General features: G+C 38.5%; 1 protein-coding gene across 1 annotated transcript; it reads right to left on the bottom strand.

Annotated features, from left to right (window-relative positions):
* Window positions 1-1,995: 1,995 nt before the first annotated feature.
* On the bottom strand, window positions 1,996-21,250 carry LOC124157586 (E3 ubiquitin-protein ligase RNF25). Its single transcript, XM_046532437.1, has 6 exons — window positions 21,006-21,250; window positions 20,658-20,726; window positions 14,582-14,840; window positions 14,009-14,275; window positions 12,494-12,715; window positions 1,996-2,602 (listed from the first exon to the last, which is right to left on the bottom strand). The coding sequence occupies exons 1-6, from the start codon at window positions 21,050-21,052 to the stop codon at window positions 2,159-2,161; spliced, it is 1,308 nt and encodes a 435-aa protein (XP_046388393.1). The 5' UTR covers window positions 21,053-21,250; the 3' UTR covers window positions 1,996-2,158.
* Window positions 21,251-25,598: the final 4,348 nt, after the last annotated feature.

Below are 25,598 nucleotides of genomic sequence, written 5' to 3'. Positions count from 1 at the left end.
CAAAATTGTTTTTTCATCTCTCCAGATGCTAAAACAGGGTGCAGTAATAGCGCCATTACAGTGTTGATCGCGTGCGAAAAAGCATTTAAATATTTAGTAATAGAGTAGAAAATAAGCATAAATATTTCAGGCCAGGACTTCAGCCCTACTAGAGGTAAGGATATTGCGACCATTACAAGATGAATGTTGGAATTATTTTAGATAGAGGTTATACTTATCTAGTACTTAGGTACCTAATTTCGGATAATAATGCAGCAGCCATGCTTTACGAGGTGATATAGGCACCTGTGTTTCAGGTCTTGATTAAAGAGATCAGCGATATTCACTTCCGACCCAACCTACCTGGCTGTCCCACCGAGGTGGTAGGTACATTGACGGATGTGATCTCAAGGTAGAGAAGGTAGACGGAAGGTAGAAGGTAAGAGTAGAGAGTGGGGTTGCGCATTAATCAAGGGAAAATAGAAAATTGGTATTTATGTAGGAGGCATTCCCATGTCAGTAATAATTCCAATAGGTAATAATTAAGCTTTTCAAACATGCGTTTGATATAAGGTACGGCAAGCGGGGGGGGGGGGGGGGGTGGGGTCACGCAGATTTAACCCCAATATTTTTTGGAAGTAGACGACTTCCATTTACCCCTTCTCCTGATGAAATTACCCCCACCCAAATTTTACTTCTGGCTAATGCCTTGATTTCATGCTTAGAAATTTTTCGTGGAAGATCCTCTTGACCCATCGATTTCTGTTGTGCGTGTTGCATAACCCCTGGGCGCCCCAAACAGTGCCGTGGGAACTGCAGTGGCACAGCGAGGGGGGGGTTTTGGGGGATAAACCCCCCCCCCCCCCCCAGAGCTCAGAGAAATTTTTAAGTTTAATCCATTTTACTTTTTGGATCAGTATTACTTATATAAAAGTCTTATGATTAATCAAATATCCCTCAGAGAGCCGTAAAACTCGCCATTTTGAACCATTTTTCCTAAAAAATTTCTGGAGGGCCCCCGCAACTCCTGCTTACCCTGGTTGGTATGCAATACCCCCACACCCGTAAGTATTAGTTGTGCCTAAAACCCCCCCTAGCCTTAATTCCTGGCTCCGCCCCTGGTGGGAAGCACCCACCAAGCGAGAGGAGGTTGAAAGTGGAACGGATGAAGTCCCTCGGGGAAAAGGGGACATTATTCATATTTTATTATAATTAACGTTTTTATTAGATACATATTGCCTTCTGTGAACCACCTCCCTACCATTCCAACATTTACAATTATCTAACTGCAGCCTTGCTGGACCTAATAACATTCACAAATATTTGAATTTTTTAAAAAGTCAGGTGTAGAATACAGCCCCAAAAACGACACCTCCAAAATATATCCTATCCTCCCCAATGAAAATTTAACAGGTAATAATTTAGCTTTTGCATGAAACAAGAAAATATAAAACATATTTCACACATCCCAACCTTCCTTTGGGCACAATGGATCTGACAGGCACAACACAAGTGTATTTTCATTTCTCAGCACCAATACGTGGCATTGAACCTTGGCACTCACAGTAGCTGTTTGCTTTGACACGCTCTATGCAGCCTTTCTGCTTTTCACTTTTATGCCGGCAGATCAGTAGCGGATTATTTACCATAATAAAGCAAAATATACCACAACAAAGCAAAGTAACCCAAACAGCAATCAATATCCCAACAACATCCAGACATCATTTTTGGCATTAACATATAACATCCATGCAATATCCATGTTTATCCCGTTAACGTTGTATAGATATCTGTCAAATAACCAAAGGACTAGTCAAACAACGTTGCAGCAATATCTAACAGGGGACATGGAGGTTCGTTGACAACATCTCATAGATCACCATTCCTTGCAACTTACTCAATTAATTTTAGAGTATTTTGATGATGTGATGCCAAATTACTGATGCTGCAACCAAAATTAAGCAGTGCAACCAGATAAAAATTAAGGAGGAGCAGGAGGAGGAAAAAAGAAGAGAGTAACAGAGAGAACTTTGCCAGTGGCATGTCAATAATTTATTCACATAAGCAATACATATTGTATACATTTACATACACACACACATTAGCATACATGTAGATAAATTTGCAATTGTGCATCTTTCCACCTCCACCTTTGCCATTGCTTAAAGTCAGCCCATCGTCAGCTGGATGGCACGGCACCGCACGCGACGCGCAACCTCCCCCTGGAGGCTCTCCTGCCACGGGACCTGTGGTATGACCAGCGCCCATGGCCCCCTCTTCCCCTCCGCCCACCTCCCCCCTTGCCTCCACCCTCTGGCGGCAGCTCATCGTTTGAATCGTCATCTTCTTCATGGCAGCGGTCAACAGACTGGCCATCGACGGGACTGGATGACGACTCCTGGCTCCCAGCACCTGCAGCACCGCCACCAGGGCGTCGGCTGCCCCCACCACCGCGAGCATTCCATGTGCGCCTTTGGTCTTGCTGGTTGCTGGAATTGGACCAGCCAGAGCCACGGCATGATCGATTACCCCTACTCTGGTTGGACGCTATTGGTTTAGGTGCCGCCCTCACTGCTGAAGACATACCCATTGAAACAGAAGCATTGGTGGTATCCTCAGCGGGCTAAAACGAAATGCATAGATAGGTAGTCAAGCATTACAACCAAAATATGTCACTTTTTCTGCTAACTTGCAAAATTCACGATTCTTCATCAACTATGCATTCAGAAATTATATTATATGTTATGAGGGCATGGCTCTTAGTGCCATGATTCAAGTTGCTCGATATGACATACATACATTTTTATTTGTTTAATTAATTCCCATACCACCCAATGAAGCACATACTGGCCATTTTACATCAGGTTGTTCAACAAATTTAACAATTGTAACTGTACACATAACCATGCCTTGGAAAGGGGAAACCTAACCAACTGGGACTCAAAACCAAAACGTCTTGTGACTGCTGCAAATGAGTCACTTTTGAGCCTTGATCTCAATTAATAGAACATACATATTAAGAGTGAAATTTTAGCACCATTTCAGGAAATGGGGATTTTCCATGAAGCCTCATTCACAAAATGCAAGAGACGATGCTATTAAAATTTTCCATTCCCAGCAACTACAATCCATCAAGGAGTCAGTCCACCCGTTTGGGATAGGATATAGATGATGTTCATAAAACTAGCATAACGTCAAATCACTTCACAACCAAAGTTAAACATAGGAAATTAAAATTTTTAGTTGAAAAGATCAGGTTAATAACAAGGCAAATCTTAACAGTAGCCTCATGTGAAAGTAGATATACAAGTCATAAAGCCCAAATATTATTGAGTGCCTTGCAAGCGAAATTTATACATAATTTTATACAGTAAAACTTCGATTTTACGCACTTCGATTTTACATCAAGTCTCGTTTTTACGCAGCGGCACTCAAGTCCGGCCGGAAAGCATAGGGAATTGCAATGGTGAAACTTCGATTTTACATCTTTTCTTGATTTTACGCAGTTTTTCGATTTTGCGCAGCATAACCCCAGCCCCTAAGAGGTCGCTAATCTTGATTTTACGCAGTTGTCTTTCGGCTTGTTTTGAAAATCCGACTAGAGCAATATGCAGTTAGGTTATTATTTCGTCTCAATGAGTTGCAAAAATGAATACAGGAACGGTTGAAATGACATCGCGCTGTTGAACGTGAAACTAAATACATCGCGAATCTAATTATTGCTTCCCCGTGAGCCCTCTCAGTAATATTTCAGGCTCCATTACGAACGCGAATGTCGCTCTTAGTTCAAATTCGCCGTAGAAGGATATCGAAACCTAAAACACACGGCAATCGCCGTGTATGCGTAACTACTTTTGATTAAGACATGATCGCTGGAGATATTAACATTATCACCTTTCGTTTATTATTCGACTTATTGATCGACGCTGTTTATATCCACAATTATGAGCTACGGAATATGTATCCCCAACGCAAGGCTTTCTAGAATTTTGCCAACGCTATGTTTTCCGTCGCCCCAGCGAAATATAACGGCGAAATGAGTCGTTAAAAATACTCCCGTGCCAAAATTTTGGCTTCCAAGGTGATCTAAAAAAGATAGTCGTACTTCTAGTATTGACGTAAGTCGATGGTGATTCAACACGATGGTAAAAGCAGCATGCATTGTCTCATTCCCGGGCTAACCCCACATCTGCGGGACAAATGGAGGCGAGGGAAAATTGCTTGCGCTGCACGCTTATCAGAACCGACTCAACTTGTGTCTCATTGTCAGACGGTTTAAGTTTCACATGGTTGGAACTTGAATAGCTATTAGCTTAACTCCGCTAGGTGGCAAGCGTTTTAACGGAACGGGAGTTAATGCCCTCGGAGAATAACTCGCGTCGTCAATCGTCATGTAATCATTGAAGTCAAATTCAAGACGTGAGTGATAAGGCAGTCCCTTTAAACTCAGGAATGGCTTAGTACCATTCAATCGAAATACAAAAAGTGTCCAGTGTTGTTATCAGATATGGGGAAGCAAAATATTACGTGAAGCTGAGTCACACGGCTTGTGAGTCGAAGGTCCCGGCGCTGAATTTGCGGAAGAATGCCGACAGAGAAGCTATTCCCGGAAGAGTCAATCTACTAATGCTAAAATTTCATGGGGAAATGCTTTTTTAATGCGTATTAATTATAGAGAAGGAAAAATTTTCAGGACTATTAGTCATTTTTTTATTCATCACGGGCGGCATGACGGCAGTTGCGCGGTCATTTAAATAGCTCACTTCAAAAAAAGTGATCTTAGCACCGGAAAAATCTGAATTTCCGAATATCCCGGGTCCTGTGTGCTCCGTATTATCTATGGTATGCTATTTGGAGGTAACCAACTACTGGGGTCATTAGCGCCGTGAAGTAAGGGCTGGGGGGATAGGAACCCTATGTTGGCATTAGCCAGGTTGTAATGATAAGCTCAAAAGGGACCAGGACTTAACTTCCCATCTGATGGACATAGTGGTGCACTGGAAGTGCCCTCCACATTAGACTCAAGTAGGGATAAGGCCATCTCTGATAAGTCTTTGCTACTGCCAGGACTTGAACCCAGGCCCACAGGGTGTAAAGCCTTTGTGATGTATTAGCAAAATTTTGCTCCCTGTTAATGGGGTTAATTTGGATGACTATCCTCAGGTATCTCATTTCTTCAATCTCCAATCTTTGTTTGTCTGCTGGTGGTTAAACGGATATCCTGAAAACTGCTTTTAATGAGAATATTTTCGAAAATTAGCTTCTCTGTGACCATTTAGTATCACCATTCCGAAATTTCTCCTGGGTAACAGAAGTAATCTTAGTGCCAGAAATGCTGGCATTTCAACCATTTTGTTCAACCATGGGAAACACTGTTCAGGAATGCAAAGATATTTCTCTTAGGGTAACACGTCATCTGTGGTGTTGCTTTTGAGTAAATAAGATTATTAGGCTTCATTTTCCGAGCAATAATGAGCTAGTGTTATCCTGAAAACTATACTCCTCCTCAATACCAACTCTTGATTTTACACACTTTGATTTTACACAGTGCCCATATTTCGGTCCCTCCAACTGCGTAAAATCAAAGTTTTACTGTACACAGAATTTCAAAGGATAGATATTTCACCTCCATTTAGTAGGTACTTCCATTACTAACCTACGTACATAATTATTTGTAAGAGTGCATTTGAATGAATTTTAAGGTTCCTGACCCACCATAAACCATATAAAGCAGACTCCTGATTATCCAGCTGCAGTATATCCATGTGTTGCAGATTATCATTGCATGAGTTCACACTACTTCAATGTTTTCGCAATCTTTTATAGAAAAAAATCAAATTCAAAAGCACCAGGATAATTGCATTTTAATGCACAGCCACACCAGGCTTGTTATTTTCATTAGAATTCCCTTCATTGAACGGAATTATTTCGTTTACTTGCTGACAAGGAGTGTTTCAAGTTTACTTGGAGCACTACATATTGGAGTTAATATTTTGACATTATTATTTTGTGTCATATCAATTTGAATCTGTAAAGTTGATTCTCTTTTCAACATTCTTTTGTTTTGTTCAAGAATTCTCCCCCCGTTCGTTACGAGTACAATGGCGTGTAACTCGATTTGTGATTGACACAACATGTGCTATTTTTGAATTAAAAACTGTTGAAAATGAAATTTAACGAGTTGTTTTCTGATACTACAAGCTCCAGCATTGCAGATGACAGAGGGGAAAAACTCTTGGTTAATTTTTTAAGACTCTTAATGGTTAACCAATCATAAATTAAGAAAAATTTTATCTACGATCATTAAATACATACTTCTTATACCAAAATGCAAAATAATTGCTGTGCCCTTACATGCAGTTGAATATGGCTCAAAGGAACCGCAGATTTTGTCGCACTCAGGTACCGTATATGTCTGAATATAGTCCCCCCTTTTTTTCCAAAAATGCCTGTGGTAAAAGTAGAGGGGGGGACTATATTCAAACGCATTTTTTAACTTTTCTCGAAACTGAATCCTCAAAATTAGGGGAGGGGGACTATATTCAGGGAGGGACTATATTCGGAGAAATACGGTATGTTTACGCTGTGACTAGTCAAGGTCAAACTGGTGAGGAAGTGAAAAGTGGAGGTAGAGATAGCATAAGTCATAGCCTGCCTAGACCATTTCCGATAAGTCCTCGTATCCTAAAACTACTACAGCACAATGGCATGATCGCATGCCAGTAGCCTTCACATGAGCTCTGAGTTCTTGTTTTCAAAATATTGCAGCGTGCGGTCATGCTCAGTGATCTCAGATCTGCATCCTGCATCACTTGCATACTGGGCCACTAGAGTGAGACATGACTCTGTTGCGCGGTGCCTGACAGTGTAGTTTCCGAACGTCGCACAGTGGTTTTGAAGCATTTGTACAAACCACTTCTCTGAATCTGTGATCTCACAGCCACGCATGCGTGATTTTCAGAAACGAGGTATTAATTGCATGGAGCAGTAGGAGTTCCAGTACAATCATGTTACTGCTGCTAAAAAGGACGACGCCGGGAAAAGAAAGCTCTAAATGAGTCCAGAAAGAAATATGTAATAACAGAGTAATAACCTAGCAATACATACATTGTTTGATTTCCATAAATTATAAAAATTACAAGATATTTAAATGAAAGTTTGGATTGCGTTTTGTGATTACAGTAGAACTTGATTAGTACTTTCCTATTTCGCATGTTTTCCTCCTTAACACGGCGATTTCTCTTGGTCCCAGTATCATGTGAGCAAAATACAAGTATAACTATTTGGTTAGTACGTTTTAGCTGTGTTCTTGTTTTCAAAGCTTTCCTGGGTAGTACATGCAATTACTTGCCATAATGTACCCGCAAGTCGTTTCCTCATATTTTTAAGGTGTTTAAACTCTTGAATTCATACTTTATTTTATTATTATTAGCCATAAACCTTCTTACTTTCGTCCCGCACTTCTCTTTCCACAAACGAGATGCATCTTAATGCATTTCTCAAAGCGAGGTGTACGTGCATCATTGCTTGACCAGTGTTGTGGGAGCAGATGTTTTGGACACACGAAGCATAACACAAAAAAAAATTATCTCAGCGCAAGAAATAGATAATAGACTACATTGGATAAATTTTTTAAGTGAATTTAAATTGTCAAATATAAAAATGTGCTTATAATAATCTTTAAGTGTGTTGCTAATCGTCATTAGAATATCGATACATCAATTGATATAACAATCGATAGGGTTTCGTTTCAAGAATGAAAGCATTAGACAGTTGCCGTGAACAATGGTAAATAAAGATTTGCCATTTTTTTATGGTGACAACCAAATGATATACTCAGAGTTATTGTCATATTCTCCGAGAAAGCTGTGAGAAATAAGAAATTACTCATTTTAACTTGTCCTCTTAAAACATATACATGACAAATCATGGGGGAATGACGCCGTTTTTATGCAATTGTTTCAGGGAAATCCATGAAACATCGATTTTTATTCACATGGTACTATTTTTGCAATGCAGTGCTAATTTTCTTGATTTTCAATGTGCAAAGAGTTCAGGAAGACGATCCTACGAGAACTTCCGAAAGTAATTGTAATTATAACGACTTTTCCTCAGAGTGCAATTACCCCAATTGCGATTATCTACTTGCCTGGTTAGCACGTTTTCCTGCATACTATCATAGAGTAAGTATATATATACTTACTCTATGATAGTATGCACATTCTTTTCTTGTGGTCCCTTCAGAAATGTACAACATAAATAAATTCTACTGTATTTGTGCCACTTTTCCCCATCATTAGCCCAGATAATCTGGAGTTTGCAGTACATTGCTTTAATCGTATTTTCAAATCACTGAATAAACACTACTTTCAAAAGATATCCTGACAAACAAAAGTTAAAGCGTCAAATACTCATAAATAATATATGTAGCACTTGAAATTGTTACATTTGAAAACTCCAAATATTGTGAATGGAAAACAGAAATAGTATCAAGCAATCACAATTCTCATTAAATACAGTGCAACTTCGATAAAACGAGACCCTACAGTGCTCAAACAAACTCTCGCTATAGCGAATTGTCGCTTCACCGGAGGTGGAGCAAATAAGAGCCAATAAACCATTTATTGCTGGTGTTTCTATCAGAGAACATGGCAAACCCTTTTTTAAAACAATGAAAATCCTAACTCTACCCAGCATCTACATCCTTCAATGCTCCTCCTTTGTTAAAGAAAACCCCACTATCTTCCCCCCTAACAACTCTTTCCATGCCCATGACACTCGGGCTAATGGCGATGTGCACCTCCAAAGATTCAACTCCAGCCTTACCAAAAATGGCCCACATTTCATGTGTGCCCGTATCTATAACCATCTCCCTCCAATATTGAAAGGTATTTCCACAGATGGGAAATTCAAATCTGAGTTAAAGAACTTTCTCGTTGAGAATGCGTTTTATAGCATCTCTGAATATTTAATGGTTAATTGTGTGCTGTAACTGTATATAATTATGTTTTTATTGTATAATTACTATCATTATTTTTTTTTAATGTATGTAATTGACGACATTCCCATGTCTGCATGACCTAATGGAATAAAGAATTATTATTATTATTATTATTTTTAAACCCATTGTCAACACTTATATGGGAAGAGGATTGGTGTGGCTACAGAGACATTTCATTTCTACCCGATAGACTTCAGCATAAATCCAGACGAAAGGCAATGTTTTTGTTGCATCACTACATTTCCTTACCTTAATAACAAACTAGCCATTCAATTTATAAGCACTGTATTAAATAAAAATCATGAAAAGCATTTCTTTGTCACCATTATCCCAATACACAACCGACGAAGCTATTTTTTTATGTGCGTTGTGCATTCACATGATCAATCTATTACTTTGATATTTTCTGCTGAAAATTAAAACTATTGCTGAAAAACCGTATCGCGTTTATTTAATGCCACAAATGCTTCCATGGGAGTTCTTTATTTTTCCCGTATACGTATTTTGTGGAAGTTATGTGAAATAACACATCGCATTTGTTTCTGCAGGTGAAAAAGGTGGAAGGTGGTAGAACGATCCTGCCTCGGAAGACCTGTTCTGTAATCCAATGTAATATCTTCATTATCTACACTGAAAAGTCAGCTAAACATTCTTAATGATGTGATTAAAATTGCCTATGTTTCAAAAAAGTTCCATTTTGAGTGTTACGCCCACCACGTCACTGAAAGAATACATTGAGTGTATCCGCGGCACTGCAATAAAAATTATTTGAATTAAAATTATTAATATAAGAAAAGATATTAACTTGATATTATTTCACGAAAAATACAACGCAAATATTACGCTGATGTCGCTTAAGTGAAAAAAGAGCGAGCTGCAAGGAACTGCGACTAATATAATACGAATGGGTAAGATATGCAACAACGAAATAAAAAATCAAACGCATCTGATGGACCCTAAGGCCAACAAAACTTACAAGTATGAATTTATTGATTTAACATGTATTTAAATAATGACTGCGAAACATGAAAAAGAATGCAGAATTTTAAAAATTACATAAACTTAAAGTGCAGAATCAGCTTTTCACATTTATCATCACTAACAGTGCATTACCTGCATCTAGAAGCATCATTGCAAGAAACACCATACTGCAAGGGTTTTGCCGGGGAGTAGGATGTGAAAGAGTTCCCTTTCGTCTGCATTATACCACGCGGGGAATACATCCTGAGATATTCTACTAGGATCAGAGTCCTTTCTTCCTCGTGCTTTTAATTAGTACAAATAACCAACCTTCCAAACACTTGAAGTGCTTGATTTGCAATCTATCACTGAAATACTCCTCTTAAGCCTTAAGCATAGCCCCTTTCTCAGTAGCTTCTGCAGACTGAAGTGGGCAAAAGCACCTTACAAAGCTAAGCTAAGCTTCTAACTCTTCATGTTCCGTGTTCCTAGGGTGCTTTTGTTTTTTTTAAGTTGTGAAGAGGAAATAGGAAGATAAATTTATCACGCCCTTTCGTATTCCTCCATTATTTTCATTTCCTCGTTTAGATATATTTGGCATTTTTCGGCCATGGTGTCTACCTTCAAATGCTCTCTATTCACGCAACTCATGGACATGCAGGTATGCTGCCAACTGCTTTCTGCTGCCCGAGGAACAAAAGAACATCAAGTATTCGCAAATGTTAATGCCGCAATATTTTCACTAAAATGAACAACTTCCTTTTGAATGACAGTTTACCACATGAATTTGAGACTGAGCACTCCATGTTAACTTCATTTCTAACAGATCGCCACCAATTAGAGAGAGTAGAGACTCTTGGTCAAGGCTTTCTGGCGATGGAAACTCTCCCTACGGTGAGTGCCAACACCAAAAGGGCCTCGTATAAAGAGATTTTTTCAATATGCTAATCATAGGGTGAATTGACGATGCTCCAGCTATCTCTCATAATGGGTGCTCCAGCTATCTCTCGCAATAGCCCATGCTCATTTTTACATGGTTCGACTGTAACTCACTAATCTTTTTCAAGCAAACAATATAACTACCTACCAAAGGAATAATTTTCTCCAGTACTATATTGACTAATGTTGAGAAGATAGAAGCTGTTAACTCCAACAAAATGACAGGAATTCAGTTGTTCTACAAAATAAATCATTTCTAAAATACCTCACGGCGGAGTAGCTGGATCATAGCTGCAGTAATTATGAGGTCCAAATAGACCACTTACTCATTCAAGTCTATCAAATCTTATGCCAAATTTTAAAATCCTGAAACCCAGGATTAAGGTGAGAATAGGTGTATTAGTGTTTAAATACCTCATTGAATTGATATACAAAATAGATTAAAATAGCAAAAATGGCATGACATTCAAGGCTTGATTGATAAAATAAATATATATATGATAATATTCAAACTTCACATGTTGTATGCCTGATGAAAAGTGACCCTGATGAAAGTATCAAACCTTAAGACATAAACCATAATGCAATTATTCACCGGAAACCAATGCAAACTTTTTTATTTTAATTACACCGGGAATAGCTATATGGTAATGACTATATGGGAATCACCCACAATGCACAAATTGTGTGAAAAATCCACAGAGAAAAAAAACCTTGACCAAGATTCGAGCCCGGATCTCCTGATTTCCAAGTGTCATTCTTCGGAATGATGCCTCGGTAGCTCAAATGGCCAAAGCACTCAACCGGAAATTGGGAGATCCAGGTTCGAATCCCAGTCAAGGCTGATGATTTTTTCTCTGTGAATTTTTCCTATGAAAACTTCACCTCAGAGATGTTAAGTATTGCAGATGCTTAGCCATTCCTTCTTAAATTTACCAGTGGCATATCCACAAAGATAAATATCAAATAAAATAATTAACCAATGAAAAAAGATAATTACTCACGAGTCTTATTATGGACTGAAATAGATTCCCTAAAATCGATCATCCATCATTAAGAATGAAACTGTGGAAACTTCATTTTTTTAAACAAACACCAAACAGTCACCATTACTAAACCACAATTCAACCAGACAATCCTTTATGTAAGGTCAACTAGCATTCACCTCATATTTAAAAATATTCAGGGTGTAATGGATAGTAACCATATTCAACAATCATACTCCTTTCTTTCTGTCAAACAACAACTGTTGATGAAAATTCATTCCCAAGGTCTAAATACGAAGGCTTCGATCCACAATATTTTGCATGTCGCAGGATTAACAAATAGTGAGGGGCTTGGAAAATTTTTTAAAGATGTTTTGTCATCAATGAAAATAGGTTGAACAATGCAGTAGATGATGGTGGACCATGTATGTATATGAGTTTGAGCAGCTCTATGCTTCAAATGAAGCGACAATTTTCAATTAGCATAAGCATAAGACACACTATTTTTTTATACGCTGGATTAGATAATGTAAAATATAGATAGAGAATTTTAATACCTAAACAACTTCTTAGAGGAAATAATTCTCAAATTAAACAAAATCATTCCACATTTAAAATGTAATATTACCCCAGAAGTTAGAAGGAGGAGCTTATTCTGTTCTGCATTGACATCAATGATTCCTCCCCTACTCTTCTGATACAAATAGAGGTCAGCCATTTGGTGCTGGAGAGCACGCAGCTCTTTTGTGACTTCAAATGGAGGTGCAGCCTCAAGCGCTTTGGGCGGAGCAGCAGCTGATAAAGATTCCAAATCTGCACTGATTGGTTCCCGACACACTGGGCAAGGAACCTACATTGAGAGGAAGAATGGAAAACATTCAGTGTTATAACTCATTAAACAGATTTCAGATCAACCTCAATACATAATCTTGAATAGTAAAGACTGCAAACATAATGCATGATTTTTCAAGAATCACAGCTGTAAAAAAAATGAAGGATGAATATTCAGTGGAGGAAAATCATTCCCAATAGTATTTGGTCACAAAAAAGGACAAATCAAGATGCCCATTCCATTCCCTGAGTGATTTGCAAGCTCTTAATTATTATCAAAACATTGCGGTAATTCAGCAGGTTAAAGTGTTTTATATGGAGCATTCTAAAAATCACCCGAGCCTGATATCCTTAATTCTGAGTCCGTTTCCATCTAATAAGCTGCCCAAAAAACTGAACTGCACAACCACCTCCAGTTTGTGCCCATTGGCTTTCCCATTATGACTCGCGTTACTGAATTGCAATGAGCAAGCTCTGCCGAGGAATTTAAATTCATCAAGACCCTCAGATGCATGGTGCAAACAAAGACCAAAATCACAAACATAACTTCACCGTCCTTTATGACATTTTCACATGCTTATGGTTTCCCTTTTTTGCTTGAAACACAAACTTGAACACAAAGGTGTTCATCAGCTTACATCTGAACATCTTAGCTATATTTTGAAAACAGCTTTAGTCTTATACCTGAACCACACAATATTTCACCTTGGATTGATTCAAGGAATTCAGCAAGAACAAAATTGCCGTGACCAAACATAGAATACTCAAGACAGTCTCAGGAGCTATTGCAAAATATCTTAACTTTCACATGGTTTTTCAATATGTCGCCAGAGGAAAATTACTTTTCTGCAAGAGAGATTGCACAGTATTGATACAAAAATATTTCACCACAATGCAGGCATAACAAAGTGAAAACTTGATTGGTCAACCATTACTAGGTTCTATCGGGAGCAAGTGTAGAACTAAAACCACACCTATGAAACAAAATACCAACTTTTACTTTAGAGATAACAAAGGATTTCCATCATGCCAGTTCTAAATTACAAAACATGGGAACATCTGTACTCACAAGAATTCTTGGACCAGTATAAATCAAGAACCATTTTATTAAGGCTTTAAGGATACCACTGCCCTTTGTAAAATTTTAGCCAATGGTATAATAACAATTTCACCAAAGGACAGTGTATAAACATGCATAAAAACAGTACTCATGTCCAATTGAAAACAACGCATGATTTAATTAGCTAATGCTAGTTTCAGTCACTAGTGAGTCTTCAAAGGAAGAATAAATCCATTTAAGGAGAGGACTTGCCTGGAAAGCTTCAGATTCGTCATCAGAGCGTGTCTTCCTGACACTCTGGTCCTTTTGTTGCAGCTGCTGCTGCTGCCATAGCGGCAGCTTCTCTCGCTCCTCCCTCAACGTGCACTGCGTGGTGCGCACATAGCACGCCAGGCAGTGTGAGTGGAAGTAATGGAAGCACTCTGTCTTCGAAAACGCATCTCCTTGCTGGAATCCAAACAAGCACACAGCGCACACACAACTGGGACAGTTGCTGCTAGTCAAGTGCTCCTTTACCAACTGAAACACAGGTGAGGAGAGAAAACATAAATAACCCCTTGTTATCAAAACCTTAGAACATTGCAGCACCGTAAGACATACAGAGAGATGAGGACCAAAGTTAGGCATCCACATTGAAATTATAAGAATCGACGAAAGTCTCAAGAGAATTTGATGAAGTACACAGTTGTCTTCTTTCACATCAATGCATATATATTATTAAGTCCGGGTCAACTATTTAAGTGTAATAAATAAGCTTCGACACAACATACAAGCCTAAATGACAAAACAGATTTTACACGTAAATGATGTTATTAAAAATTTCACCTCTATAATTTCATAGATAACAGGCTGTCCACTGAAGTCAGCACATTTCAATTTCACATCTTCTTCAATCCTTGACAAGACTTCATCTGCCAACCCACGAGGATTGCGAAGTACAACATAAGGGCTTTCATCTGGATATGCTGCAGGAAGACCAAGTGCAACAGTGACCCGGACATATTGCTGATCAGCATCAGCAGCAGTTGACGGAAGGACTACCGACTCCACCACCACAGGGAACACTTGATCTCCAGGACTAGGACTGCAATCAAAAACAAAGCATGCATTCCCTTAGTGTGTACATCACGTCAAGATATGGAATCCATTCTCAAGCACAAGAAGAACATTTTCCTTTGACCCTAGGACACATGAATAAATCTGTTGCTATATCCTACATTTTGAAACCATGAATAATGTTGAATGTTCAGAATGGAACAAAAATCAAACCTAAAATATTGAATTACAGACACTCAAATCAGAATACACCCATGCTCTATGGCGAAATGATGGCTGGTACCACTTAGCCATAGGCTATCACGCACATTCACCTGCATCCAGGAAACAGGTGTTGAATACATCAAGTTGGATGTGTTAGCCAGCTAAATAAAAACAATACAAAGATCCTGCTGAATGTTTTTATTTTCTGTTTCATGCTTCTATGCTATGGATTGTTTAAACTGAGCGAGATAAACTCATCATTGGCATACCACTGATCAGCATCAGCAGAAGAGATAAGGAACAAAATCAGACATCCATAGATTCTCCATAACTTTTCCTTACTCTTTTATTACCTTAGATCGATAAAAGTGCTTGCATGACTTTTTTGATTCACATTTTGTGCATTTTCTCTTTCCGTCATTCGGTTGTTTGATAAAACGTAAGCTTTTATGGGTGTTTTCAAGCATTAATCCTCTTAAAAAGATTATTCTCCTAGGAAAAGTTCAAAAAAGGAAAAATTCAAAATTCACTCAGACAGGAGTACATTGGAGAATTCACAGCTGCTCTCCATGCTATAATCTCTAATGCGCTCCAGTTAACACAATGCAAGCTATTATGGTTTGACACATTATCAAAAAATATGGGAAAGTTCAGAGAAGCATATCCTCATAAATGGTATCCTCCTCACACCACTCAGCCTTATATCTTGAAGAACACAGTCTTTTAGTTGAGTGTGTTGGATATATCACAGGTACTCTTCCCAAATTTCAACCACGCTATAGTTTCGGCCACAAAAAAATCTATCTTTTACTAATCAATTTATTAATACATAATCCTTGTAATTAGAATATTTGCTATTACTATACATAGAATACTTGTTCCAATAAAAATTTTCAAATAACAAATTTCAATGTGCAACTGTGAATACTTTTCAGTTTTTTTACCATTCACGAATGGCAAAGAGCATGCTAGGTGATACAAATTGGCCATCTGACATAGTAAAGATCATGCAGTTGCTTACTTGACATCCACACAAATCTGAACTGAGGTCATCTAACGCATAGTTAGAAAATGAGGAGGGCAAGGGAGCACTGACACTGAACAGATAATTGAATCCAGTGGTAAAAACTACAATGACACACACTGAGAACGGTAATTCTGCTCAATAACTAAAAACAGAAAAGTAACAAAGTGGGTGAACAGATTTACCACCTAAACACTTGCAAGCATTGGCTCAAAACATCTTTCACATATTCCAGAAGTGAGGGGTCAAGCCACAAATACCGATAAACGTTTAAGAGAAAATATATTTTCAAATTCATTCCATTCAAGAGCATCATAGTTGAGAACGAGATATTAAGGACCAGTGGTGGCGCGTGCGTATACGCATGTTAGCAAGTGCACACCCAAAGATGAATGAATTATAAAAGAAAACTATTCCTTTGCAACGAGAAGGATAAAAATCCTGTCTGTATATTAAAGAAACATGAAGCTCCGAACGCTACAGCTATCTCATTTTCGAATTCACCGCTCTACAAGTGTGCGGTCCCGTGGCATCGCGCCGGGTGCATTTTCGGTCTATGCGATCGCTTGTGGGCGCTCTGGCGGGACGAGGTAAGCGGGGGGGTATGTACGGTTCAAATGGGTGATGGGAGCAGGCTCAAAACGATGCGAGTGCGTACACGCATATTTTTGGTGAGTGACTCGCAGGTAGTGTAGTGGTGTAGCCGCCACCTACACTACCTGCACCCAGGATCCTAGTCCGTCTACAGAGTCATCTGTATGGCCGTTTTCTACACTACTTCCTCATAGGGTGCAAGGAAAGGAGAATGAATTTCACCTACCGTCACCTGTAAAGGTGTGTTTAGAATAATTATTTTCATGCATGCTAATATTATTTCTGTTCGTGCAATTTTAAGGGTAGAATATAACAGTGATAAGTATTATATTATGACGAAACATGATGCTCATGGATTAGTATAAACATAATATAATTAAATCATCCTATATCTGCTCTAATGCACACCCTAGATAAATTACCACCAGCCGCCACTGCTAAGGACCGAACCATTATTGAAACTACAGCAATTTTGGCCTTCTTTATCTAGCTGGTGTTATTACCATGAATTTACATCATTTCTTATAAAACAGTAACAACAGAAACACAAAAGCTGTATATTATGATATTCCAAAAATAATAAAGAATATCTCCCTGCCCCTTGAAGCTGCTGTCTGAATGTATGGCTTGATTCTTCGTTTAGCATGAAGACCTATTTCATTCCTCTATATTAGGTGATTTTCAATATATAAAGTTGTAAACAAAAGACATTCACTGCACTGATTTTCAACAACAATTGACTTTTTTACAGACAGAATTTTACAGACTTCTTGCCTGTTTTTATTTCCCGAGTGCTACCGCAGTCACCTGAATTTCTGTAAGCAAGGGCAATGTGAAATTCGTACCCATTGCTGCATTACAAATACATAATGACTCCATATTTGCCGAGTTTTCATAAAATGCAAAATGTATTGATTCACTCTGTAGATAAAAATACAAAATATTTTTCAATACATACAAATGATATATAATTAAAGGTTAAGTGTCGTAATAAAAATAATGTTTGCTGCACTAATTGATCATTCACAGGTATAATCTTCTTTATTTATATTATTTGATCAGATGAAAATAGGTTATGTAAAGCTTAAAATTTATATATATTTAGGAAATATATTAAAGCTCATAAATTTATTGGGCTACTACTACTACGAAAATCAGATCCAGGACATGTTAGACCACTACTCTTTATCAGCATCAATGATTTCACCATCAGAAAAATATCGTCATTCGATGAAAAAATTTATTGTTCGTATTTTTAAGGGATTGAAAAGCTTCACAGTTCTAATTTCACCACCAAAATGACCCCTTGGTAAATTAAATTCAAAGGAATGAGAGGATAAGATTGTTCATGTCCATTCATGACAGAGAAATGAGATCATTTTGCCAAGCTAAGATCCCAAATTAAGAAATGAGCCTGGCAGGCACAGCATGAGTTCTCATGTTCCAATAACATGTGTGAGTTATGCAGGGTTAAGTTACATTTAACATCATCCCATTAAGTACCATCATGGCAGGGGTTTTCATAGGTAAAACAACCAGCACCAGCAACTGATCCCAGGCATTTCGCAACACAAAAGAACAACAATCAGCTCCAGCAATCATAATTTATGAAAGTGACTGCAGCAGAAGCATATAAAGGAAGAATGCTGGGTCATCCTTTCACTCCCCACTTAGAGATACAAGACCCGTTGTGGATCAACTAACCTCATTTCTCAAGCAAAATTAACACACTTGGTTGTTGAGCAGAGCCAGAGTTCACAAAAACTTCCAGCTCTAAAGATAAAGCCATTGTCTTATGCTCTTTCCTGAGTTATTATCAGAACATAGTGCAAGATTGTCCTCATCCTCCCCACTTTCTACTCTGAGTTTCATTTTTCTGTTCAATTTATCCATCATACAACTCCTTACACCAATTCCGAACCTCTTCTACTGGTCAAGCTAGTCCTCTTCTTCTGCTTCATAATATCTCTACCTTGATACACTGTGCTCATACCAACCCCTCTTTCCATTACTTTTTCATTTAATTATACTCCCTTTCCCACCAAGCCTCTGAATACTCTTATTTGTTTCCTGTCAGAAACCACTGTTTTTATCCCTAATCTTCTTGCCAGGCTCTGCAACTATATAATTTTCCACTTCTTTCACCCCTAAATTTTCCCGAAAATTTCATCTGCCATCAATATTTTTCCTTAATCATTATGATTTCTATGTATATAATCAACTTCTCTGCTGCTTTTACTGCAAAAACTCTCAACCATACTTTCTCTAAAACCTAAATGCTCCTCACCTCCTGTAAGCTATTCTTCTCTATTCACTAGTATTTCCTTCTTTTAGTCCCTATCACAGCTAACAAGTTCCACTTTCTTGCCCTTTTGCTTTTCCTCAACCTTTGTTACATCTCATTTACGCTAGGTGCTGTCAAAATCTGCACTGAGAAGCTGCAGGAGTTTCTTACAGTGTTCCAAAACATACGTCTTACGATGGCATAGTACTGTATACAACACCTGCCCGTTATATCCTGGACTCTTCCATGTTTATCTGTCCCCATGAGTGTGTAAACCATGAGTTCAGAAAGAGCTTATTTCTCCTACAAACTTCTTTCACTTTCTTCCTCAGTCATTATGCATTAGTGATACATATTCCTCAATTTCCATATTTTTTCTGCTACTACCGTGTTCCAATCCTTGTCACCACTAGATTATTCCTAGCAGGGATTTTCTTACATATTTCTGTTAATCATTCAATTAAAACACCTACTTCCTATTCCCTATGATTATTAGTCTGCATGTACATCTGGGACACCACAATATTAGAGGGATTTTCTTCTCTACCATCAGAAACCTACCATTAACCTGATCTATGCCTCCTACCCTATTCCCCTGTTTCCTATTTAATGCCTAAGCTACTCCTTGCTGATATATGTCCCCATGGACAAATACCAGCATCCATTGCTCCAATAGTCCGACTCTACTTCCACCACACCTAGCCCCAATGTATTCATCCTTTTCTCATTCCCCAGCGCACCTGTCCTCACCATTGTCCAAGATTTCTATGTTTATACACTCAATGCACCATTCTGCTTCATTACCATCTATCTTTATCCCTTGGATGCCACTCATAAAAAGAGACAACGAATTTGCATTCGGTAGACATCTAAGAGCCTTGCCACCCTTGCTGCCTTGAACCACACCCACCTTTGAGGACTAAGGACCAATGGATGATGTACTGAAGTTCATTCGATTCAGAGAGTTACTTTCGGATAAGAGGGAGATGGTCAGTCCCACCCAGGTAGGATCAAATAGGGCAAGATCCATTAATTAAAAATCAACCAGTTATCGGGAGGTGGAAAATTCAACTAACATCATCAATAAATAAATCAATCACAATGGCTGGTCTAAACATACTTTTTATGATTTTAATTACAGTGCGACAATGGGTGGAACATATGACACACTTCAGCAAGAGTTGATGAGAACCAACAGTGACTCAAAATAGGGAAAACATGTTACATGGAAATAGGGATTTAGTCCAGTCCCATTTCATTAATTGGGCACAATGGCTGAATCACAAATTCATAAACGGTTAAACAGAAATCGAACCCCGATAAAATATGCAACAACACTGGACTTGCAAACAAAAACAAACTGCTGACTATAATCATAGGGGTCTATATTTTTCGAAATTTTTAGGTCATCAATGCATGCATTGCCAGAAAAAACGATAGTGGGAGTTTCCTAGGAAATCAGGTTGCACTGATTACTGGGTACGTTGGACGAAACAAAGGCGAGCATAAATTTCTTCGTATTGATTCCAGTTCCCCTATTTTTGATATGAAATTAAAAAGTAAATTAAAAAGCAGCATAAAAAGTGCATAAAACTGAACCCGAAATACAAATGCGTGTACGTAGTTCAACCTTACGCGTGCCAAATGGGACGCACGAATTTGATCTGAAAAAATTGGAATGAAAAGGAAAGTCATTCTTCCGATAATTTTCCACACATACCACAAATAATTTTACTCACCTTTCATTCGTCTTTATGACGATTTCATCCATAAGAATCGCCTGCAAAGCTTCGATTTCCTCGATGACCCTGTCAAATCGATCACCGATTTTTAATTAGTACCGACATACTATCAACAACAAAAAAATACGCCACAAAGTGAATTTATTCACCCCGATTGACAGGACGAGCAAAATGTCAACAAAAAACATATGTTCCGAATCAAATGTTCCGATAGAACGGCACAAAGTAATTTAAAGCCAAAATTCATATAATTACGTATAGAAACATAAAATATTACTTTAAATGGTAAAAACCGATAGAAAATTCACTCGGACGTGAACTCCAGAAGCAGACGGGTCATCTTACCTTTCATCGATCGCATCGCTCTCCCTCAAAACATCTATATCACTCATGATGTAAACCCTTTTAGCCCCTTAGGACACACTCTATACTGTATCACATTAACTATCAATTGCCGCACCAAGAGAATTCGGCTCCTTATTTATCTATTTTCCACATATTTCCTCGATTTTCTCTCTCCGGTCTACGCACAAAGCATCTCTGCTCCAAAATCTTCTGCGAGACCCCAGCGCGATCTGCGGGCGGATGGTGGAAACTTCTGTCAAAAAAAAAATAAAGCCACAATGCATCACTGCACGGATTGCATTGCTTGATTGGGTGGACAGGTTGTATCGACGAAAATTGATTATTTTCCAGAGGAAAGCAAAAACAATATTTCATTTCAAATATATTCATCATTAGGATGAGTTGGCGGAAAAAAAAACAAGATTTAAATCCGAAGGAACGCATTCCATTGATAAAGATCTCTAATCTGTTTCATCCTAAAAAAAACTAGGGGGCTGGAGTGGGGGTTGGGGCGAGTGAGATAGATTCAAAAAACTATAATACCAACAACATTTGCAGGGCATTCAATACCATTCTCCTCCGCGCGGTAGCTTTGGCATTTTAACTGATACTAGGCTCACCTCCCACCTCCCCTGGAATCCTCAATCCAACATCTATTGCTGCAAATATCATTTTTTTCTATCCTGAATTTGGCAAGTGGGGGGGATATCTGACTCAAGGGTACATCGGACTCTTCAGACAGACTTCCCCTCAACCCCCTCCCCTCCCTCAGCAAAGACTTTGCTCCTGATGACAATATTTACATGCTAGTGGTGCAGTATTGAATATGTTGTTCCTGTAGTGTAATATGTTATTGTAGTAAGTGGTGCGGGTCGTACCTCAGCGGTGCCGCGGTGCGAGGTGGCGCCCTGGGGGGGATTGCATTACGACGGACGATATCTCCTAAACGCTTAGAGATAGGTCAAAACAAACAGAAAATTGGCCCTCAAGGGCTTTACTTTTACGTTTTACATAGGAATTGCACTTTTTCGACCCCAAAAATCTCAATTGAGGGTCCTTAGTACTTAGGGCCCTTGGGGCACGGGTTGCCGTTATTTTAAAGTAACCAAATTTTAACACGTGAATATAGACCTCATTTGGATCATTTTGAGAACAGGAAAACATAACTTTTCGCAATTCTGAAAAATAAGGGCCGGCCTAGTGAGCAGAGCGGTCTGGAGGTTCAAACTCCCTTAGGAAATATGATGATAAGTGCACCTCCTCCACATGAAACCCCAAAAATATACCTCTTCTCCAAATAAACTAAATTTTCTGCTTATGGCCATGGACCCGAGTACTACAGTTGATTCTCTCTTTATCGCTATATCCACTCTTCATAAGAAACAAATTAGTTGTCAACTAGGAAGAGTTTCTCCTAATTAGCCATGCTAAAGGCTTCGTAATATCACAGCAAAGGGTGGCACTGAAGACTTCCATGGGAGGTTAGAGGGATGTTTGAGTTTTTCACACTTCCTACGTATTGCTTGGCACCTAGAGATGACATTTGTGTCATCAATCCTCCTCCTTATCTCCAGGGTTTAAGACACAGTTGGGTGAGCCAGAGATAGGGAGCAGTCGAATCACTTATAAATATCTTGCTGCACTAATTTGGGCCATAGGATATTAGGCCAACTGCCTCAGTCTTTGATTTCAATGCCCACCATTTTGGTAGCAGGATGTCTTCACTAAATCCTAAGACCAATATCCCTCTTCAAGTATCCAATAAATAAGATGAGACATTCTTCTACCCATTCTGAACCTATTCCATCGCACTTAGAATCCTTCCATTATTAGGCAATTTTTTTGTAGCATGTTTTCTCCTTTTTTGCCATCTGGAACATTTCCAATTTCAAATCCCTCTCATGGGGAACACATATAAGGAATATTTGTGGCATAACCCTGAAGAAATTAGGATTCGTCAAGCATATTGTGGGAAGATTTTCGGATGTGAAAGTAAAAGAAACGTGCTATTTTGCACTCGTCCGACCACACCTTGAATATGCAGCGAGCGTATGGGATTCAGTACAGAAAGACTTAATCCGTGAAGTTAATAAAATACGAAGGAAGGCTGTGCATTTTGTCAAAAACTGCTACGGACGTACAGACAGCATTACTCAGATGTTAAGCGAATTAGGCTGGGAGCCACTGGAGACTGGAGAGGCTGCATGCTAGGTTAGATTGCTTGAACATTTGAGAATGGATATCTTTAAGAGCGACACCGAGAACATAATATTAGAGCCACAATATATTTCTAGGTCTGATAGAAGCAATAAATTAAGAGATTTTTTGCCAAACAGATAGATATGGGAATTCGTTTTTCCCCCGAACCATAAAGGACTTTAATAAATGCTAGTCCCCACTTTGTAAGAGCACTTCATTTTTATGCGTAAATGGCTGGTGTCCTAACACCCCCTGCCAAATGCCTTTTAGGTGGCTTGCAGGGTATTATGTAGATGTAGATGAAATACACCAAAGGATGAAGTTTGCCATGAAAAAATATTTGACTTCATCCTGGCTAACCCGTGCGTGTGACAGCTTACAAAGTCACTTTCTGCAAAGCTTTTCCAAAACTTCAGCATAATTTTGCACTACCACCAGCATACTCTGAGCTTTGGCAGCCCATCTGCATTATTCCACCCACCACTAAGGAATTATTGCGTACTTTTCCACAAACCCCCATTATCTAACTTTGTCATTTTATTGAAAACTGACTTTACTAAAGGGAATGTTGAAAATAAAAAAGAGTGACAAGGGAAAGTGGTAACCCTACTCTACAATCGACTTTGATGATGCCCATCAATATTGTTAGCAGCAAGCACATATTTTTAAGGCCGTTTTACACGGTACACGGAATTGCGCAATCTGACGTACGTGCGAAGGTACAATCAAAATTGCATCTTGTAAAGCCGTAAATTGCTAGAACACATGCAAGAATTCGTGGATGCGAGACCGCAAAATAGCCCCTGTTCTAATTTTGTTCATGCATTCGTGCAATTCCACACCATTTTATAAATTAATGCAGCTCTAACCTGCACAATTCCGTGCCCCGTGTAAAAGGCCTTTAGATTTGGTTCTTTCCCGGCTATATGGGATGATGGATGTGGTTCATGAATACTATCAAATGAAAGTCTATGCTTTCCTTATTACCTCAATGAAATTATATTTCAGAACAAAAAATGCTTCAAGGAGGGTTCAGAGGAAATTTTTAGGGATTACATAAGCTGCATTAAGCATCGGTTACCAGGAATTGTATTCATCACCTTAAATAACACCACCTAAATGTCGTACAGTAAACTCCTGATGTTCCGTGCACTGAGTTTCACTCTCATTCGATTTTTTTCACATAGTTCATAAAAAATAAAATTTGACGCAAAGACATCATTACTATTTCCTTTAATTCAAGGATACACAAGACTTATTCTTTTCATTGGAACTCTCTTGATACAACACATAACACATTATTTGTTTTAGTAGCTGCCGAGGAATGTTTCAAGTTTACTTGAACGTATGGTCTAGTATTGTAGAAGACGATGAGCAGCAGAAAAAAAACTAGAATAATTTTAGAATACGTATTTCTTCAATGGGTAACCAATGGTGAATTAAGAAAATATAACCTAAAATCTTTACACATGTTTTTTTCCTATGGCAAATACACAATCATTGATGCATCCTCGCATGCAGTTAAAGCAGCCCAAAGGAACAAGATATTTCGTCATACTCGGACAAGTTTTCCCTGCTACCAGTCATGGTCAAATTGGAGAGGGAGGGAGCAGTGGAAGAGAAGTGGAGGCAGCAACGGAAGTGGAGGCTGAGATGAAAGAAGTAGAGATTGTATGAGTTATAGCAAGGCTCTCACTTGAATAGACAGTTTGCTGGTGCATATGGAGCAGTGAGAATACAAGTGGAATGATATTATCACTGCTAAAAAGATCCGTGGTTGGTCGAAAGCCCTCCATGAGCTCTTGAAGCAATCTAAAATAACAGACTATGAGCATAAATAATAGTTTATTGTTTCACTAATGGGTCATTCCAAGTGAATTCAACACACCACTCAACCCGGCCCGGTCAGATTTCTTTCAAATTTGGTGTATTCAATGATCCTGGTAAAATATGGAAAAATGCCAATTCCCAGAGGTGAATCATGATTTTGACAAAAGTTACAGGTCCACAAATGCTGGAAATTTGTCAAAATTTCAGCATTTGCAGACCTCTCTAAAGGTAAATGACTATATTTCTAGTTCTATTCAGGTAGAAAAATGAAACTTATGTTTTAGGAAAGGTAATATGTAGGGCTTTAGATTAATATACAACATGGCCTGTTTATAAGAACTTCAAACATAAATGTAAATAATGAACTTCATAAGAAATACAAGTGGAAGTTTAGATTATGCGTGTTGTCCGATTATTCACACAGACTCTCCCCATCATTAGCACTGATGATCGGCAGTTACGGTATACATAGCCTAAAATTACAAAAGACATAACTGCATGTCTGTTATTTGATTGATCAGTATCAGTGAGGAAGGGTAGGGTATGGTAAACGCTGTACCATAA

The sequence above is a fragment of the Ischnura elegans genome, chromosome 1 (genome assembly GCF_921293095.1).
Source record: "Ischnura elegans chromosome 1, ioIscEleg1.1, whole genome shotgun sequence".
Taxonomy (NCBI): domain Eukaryota; kingdom Metazoa; phylum Arthropoda; class Insecta; order Odonata; family Coenagrionidae; genus Ischnura; species Ischnura elegans.
The sequence above is the reverse complement of the archived record's forward strand: the minus strand, read 5'-3'. Positions and strand labels throughout refer to the sequence as shown.

What these genes read in the sequence shown, in the direction of transcription:
- LOC124157586 (XM_046532437.1), bottom strand. Translation starts at nt 21,052, where the DNA reads ATGAGTGATATAGATGTTTTGAGGGAGAGCGATGCGATCGATGAAAG. An exon ending in GTCATAAAGACGAATGAAAG is followed by an intron (nt 14,841 to 20,657) that starts GTGAGTAAAATT and finishes TTTTGATTGCAG; the next exon opens with TCCTAGTCCTGGAGATCAAG. An exon ending in TTATCTATGAAATTATAGAG is followed by an intron (nt 14,276 to 14,581) that starts GTGAAATTTTTA and finishes CCTGTGTTTCAG; the next exon opens with TTGGTAAAGGAGCACTTGAC.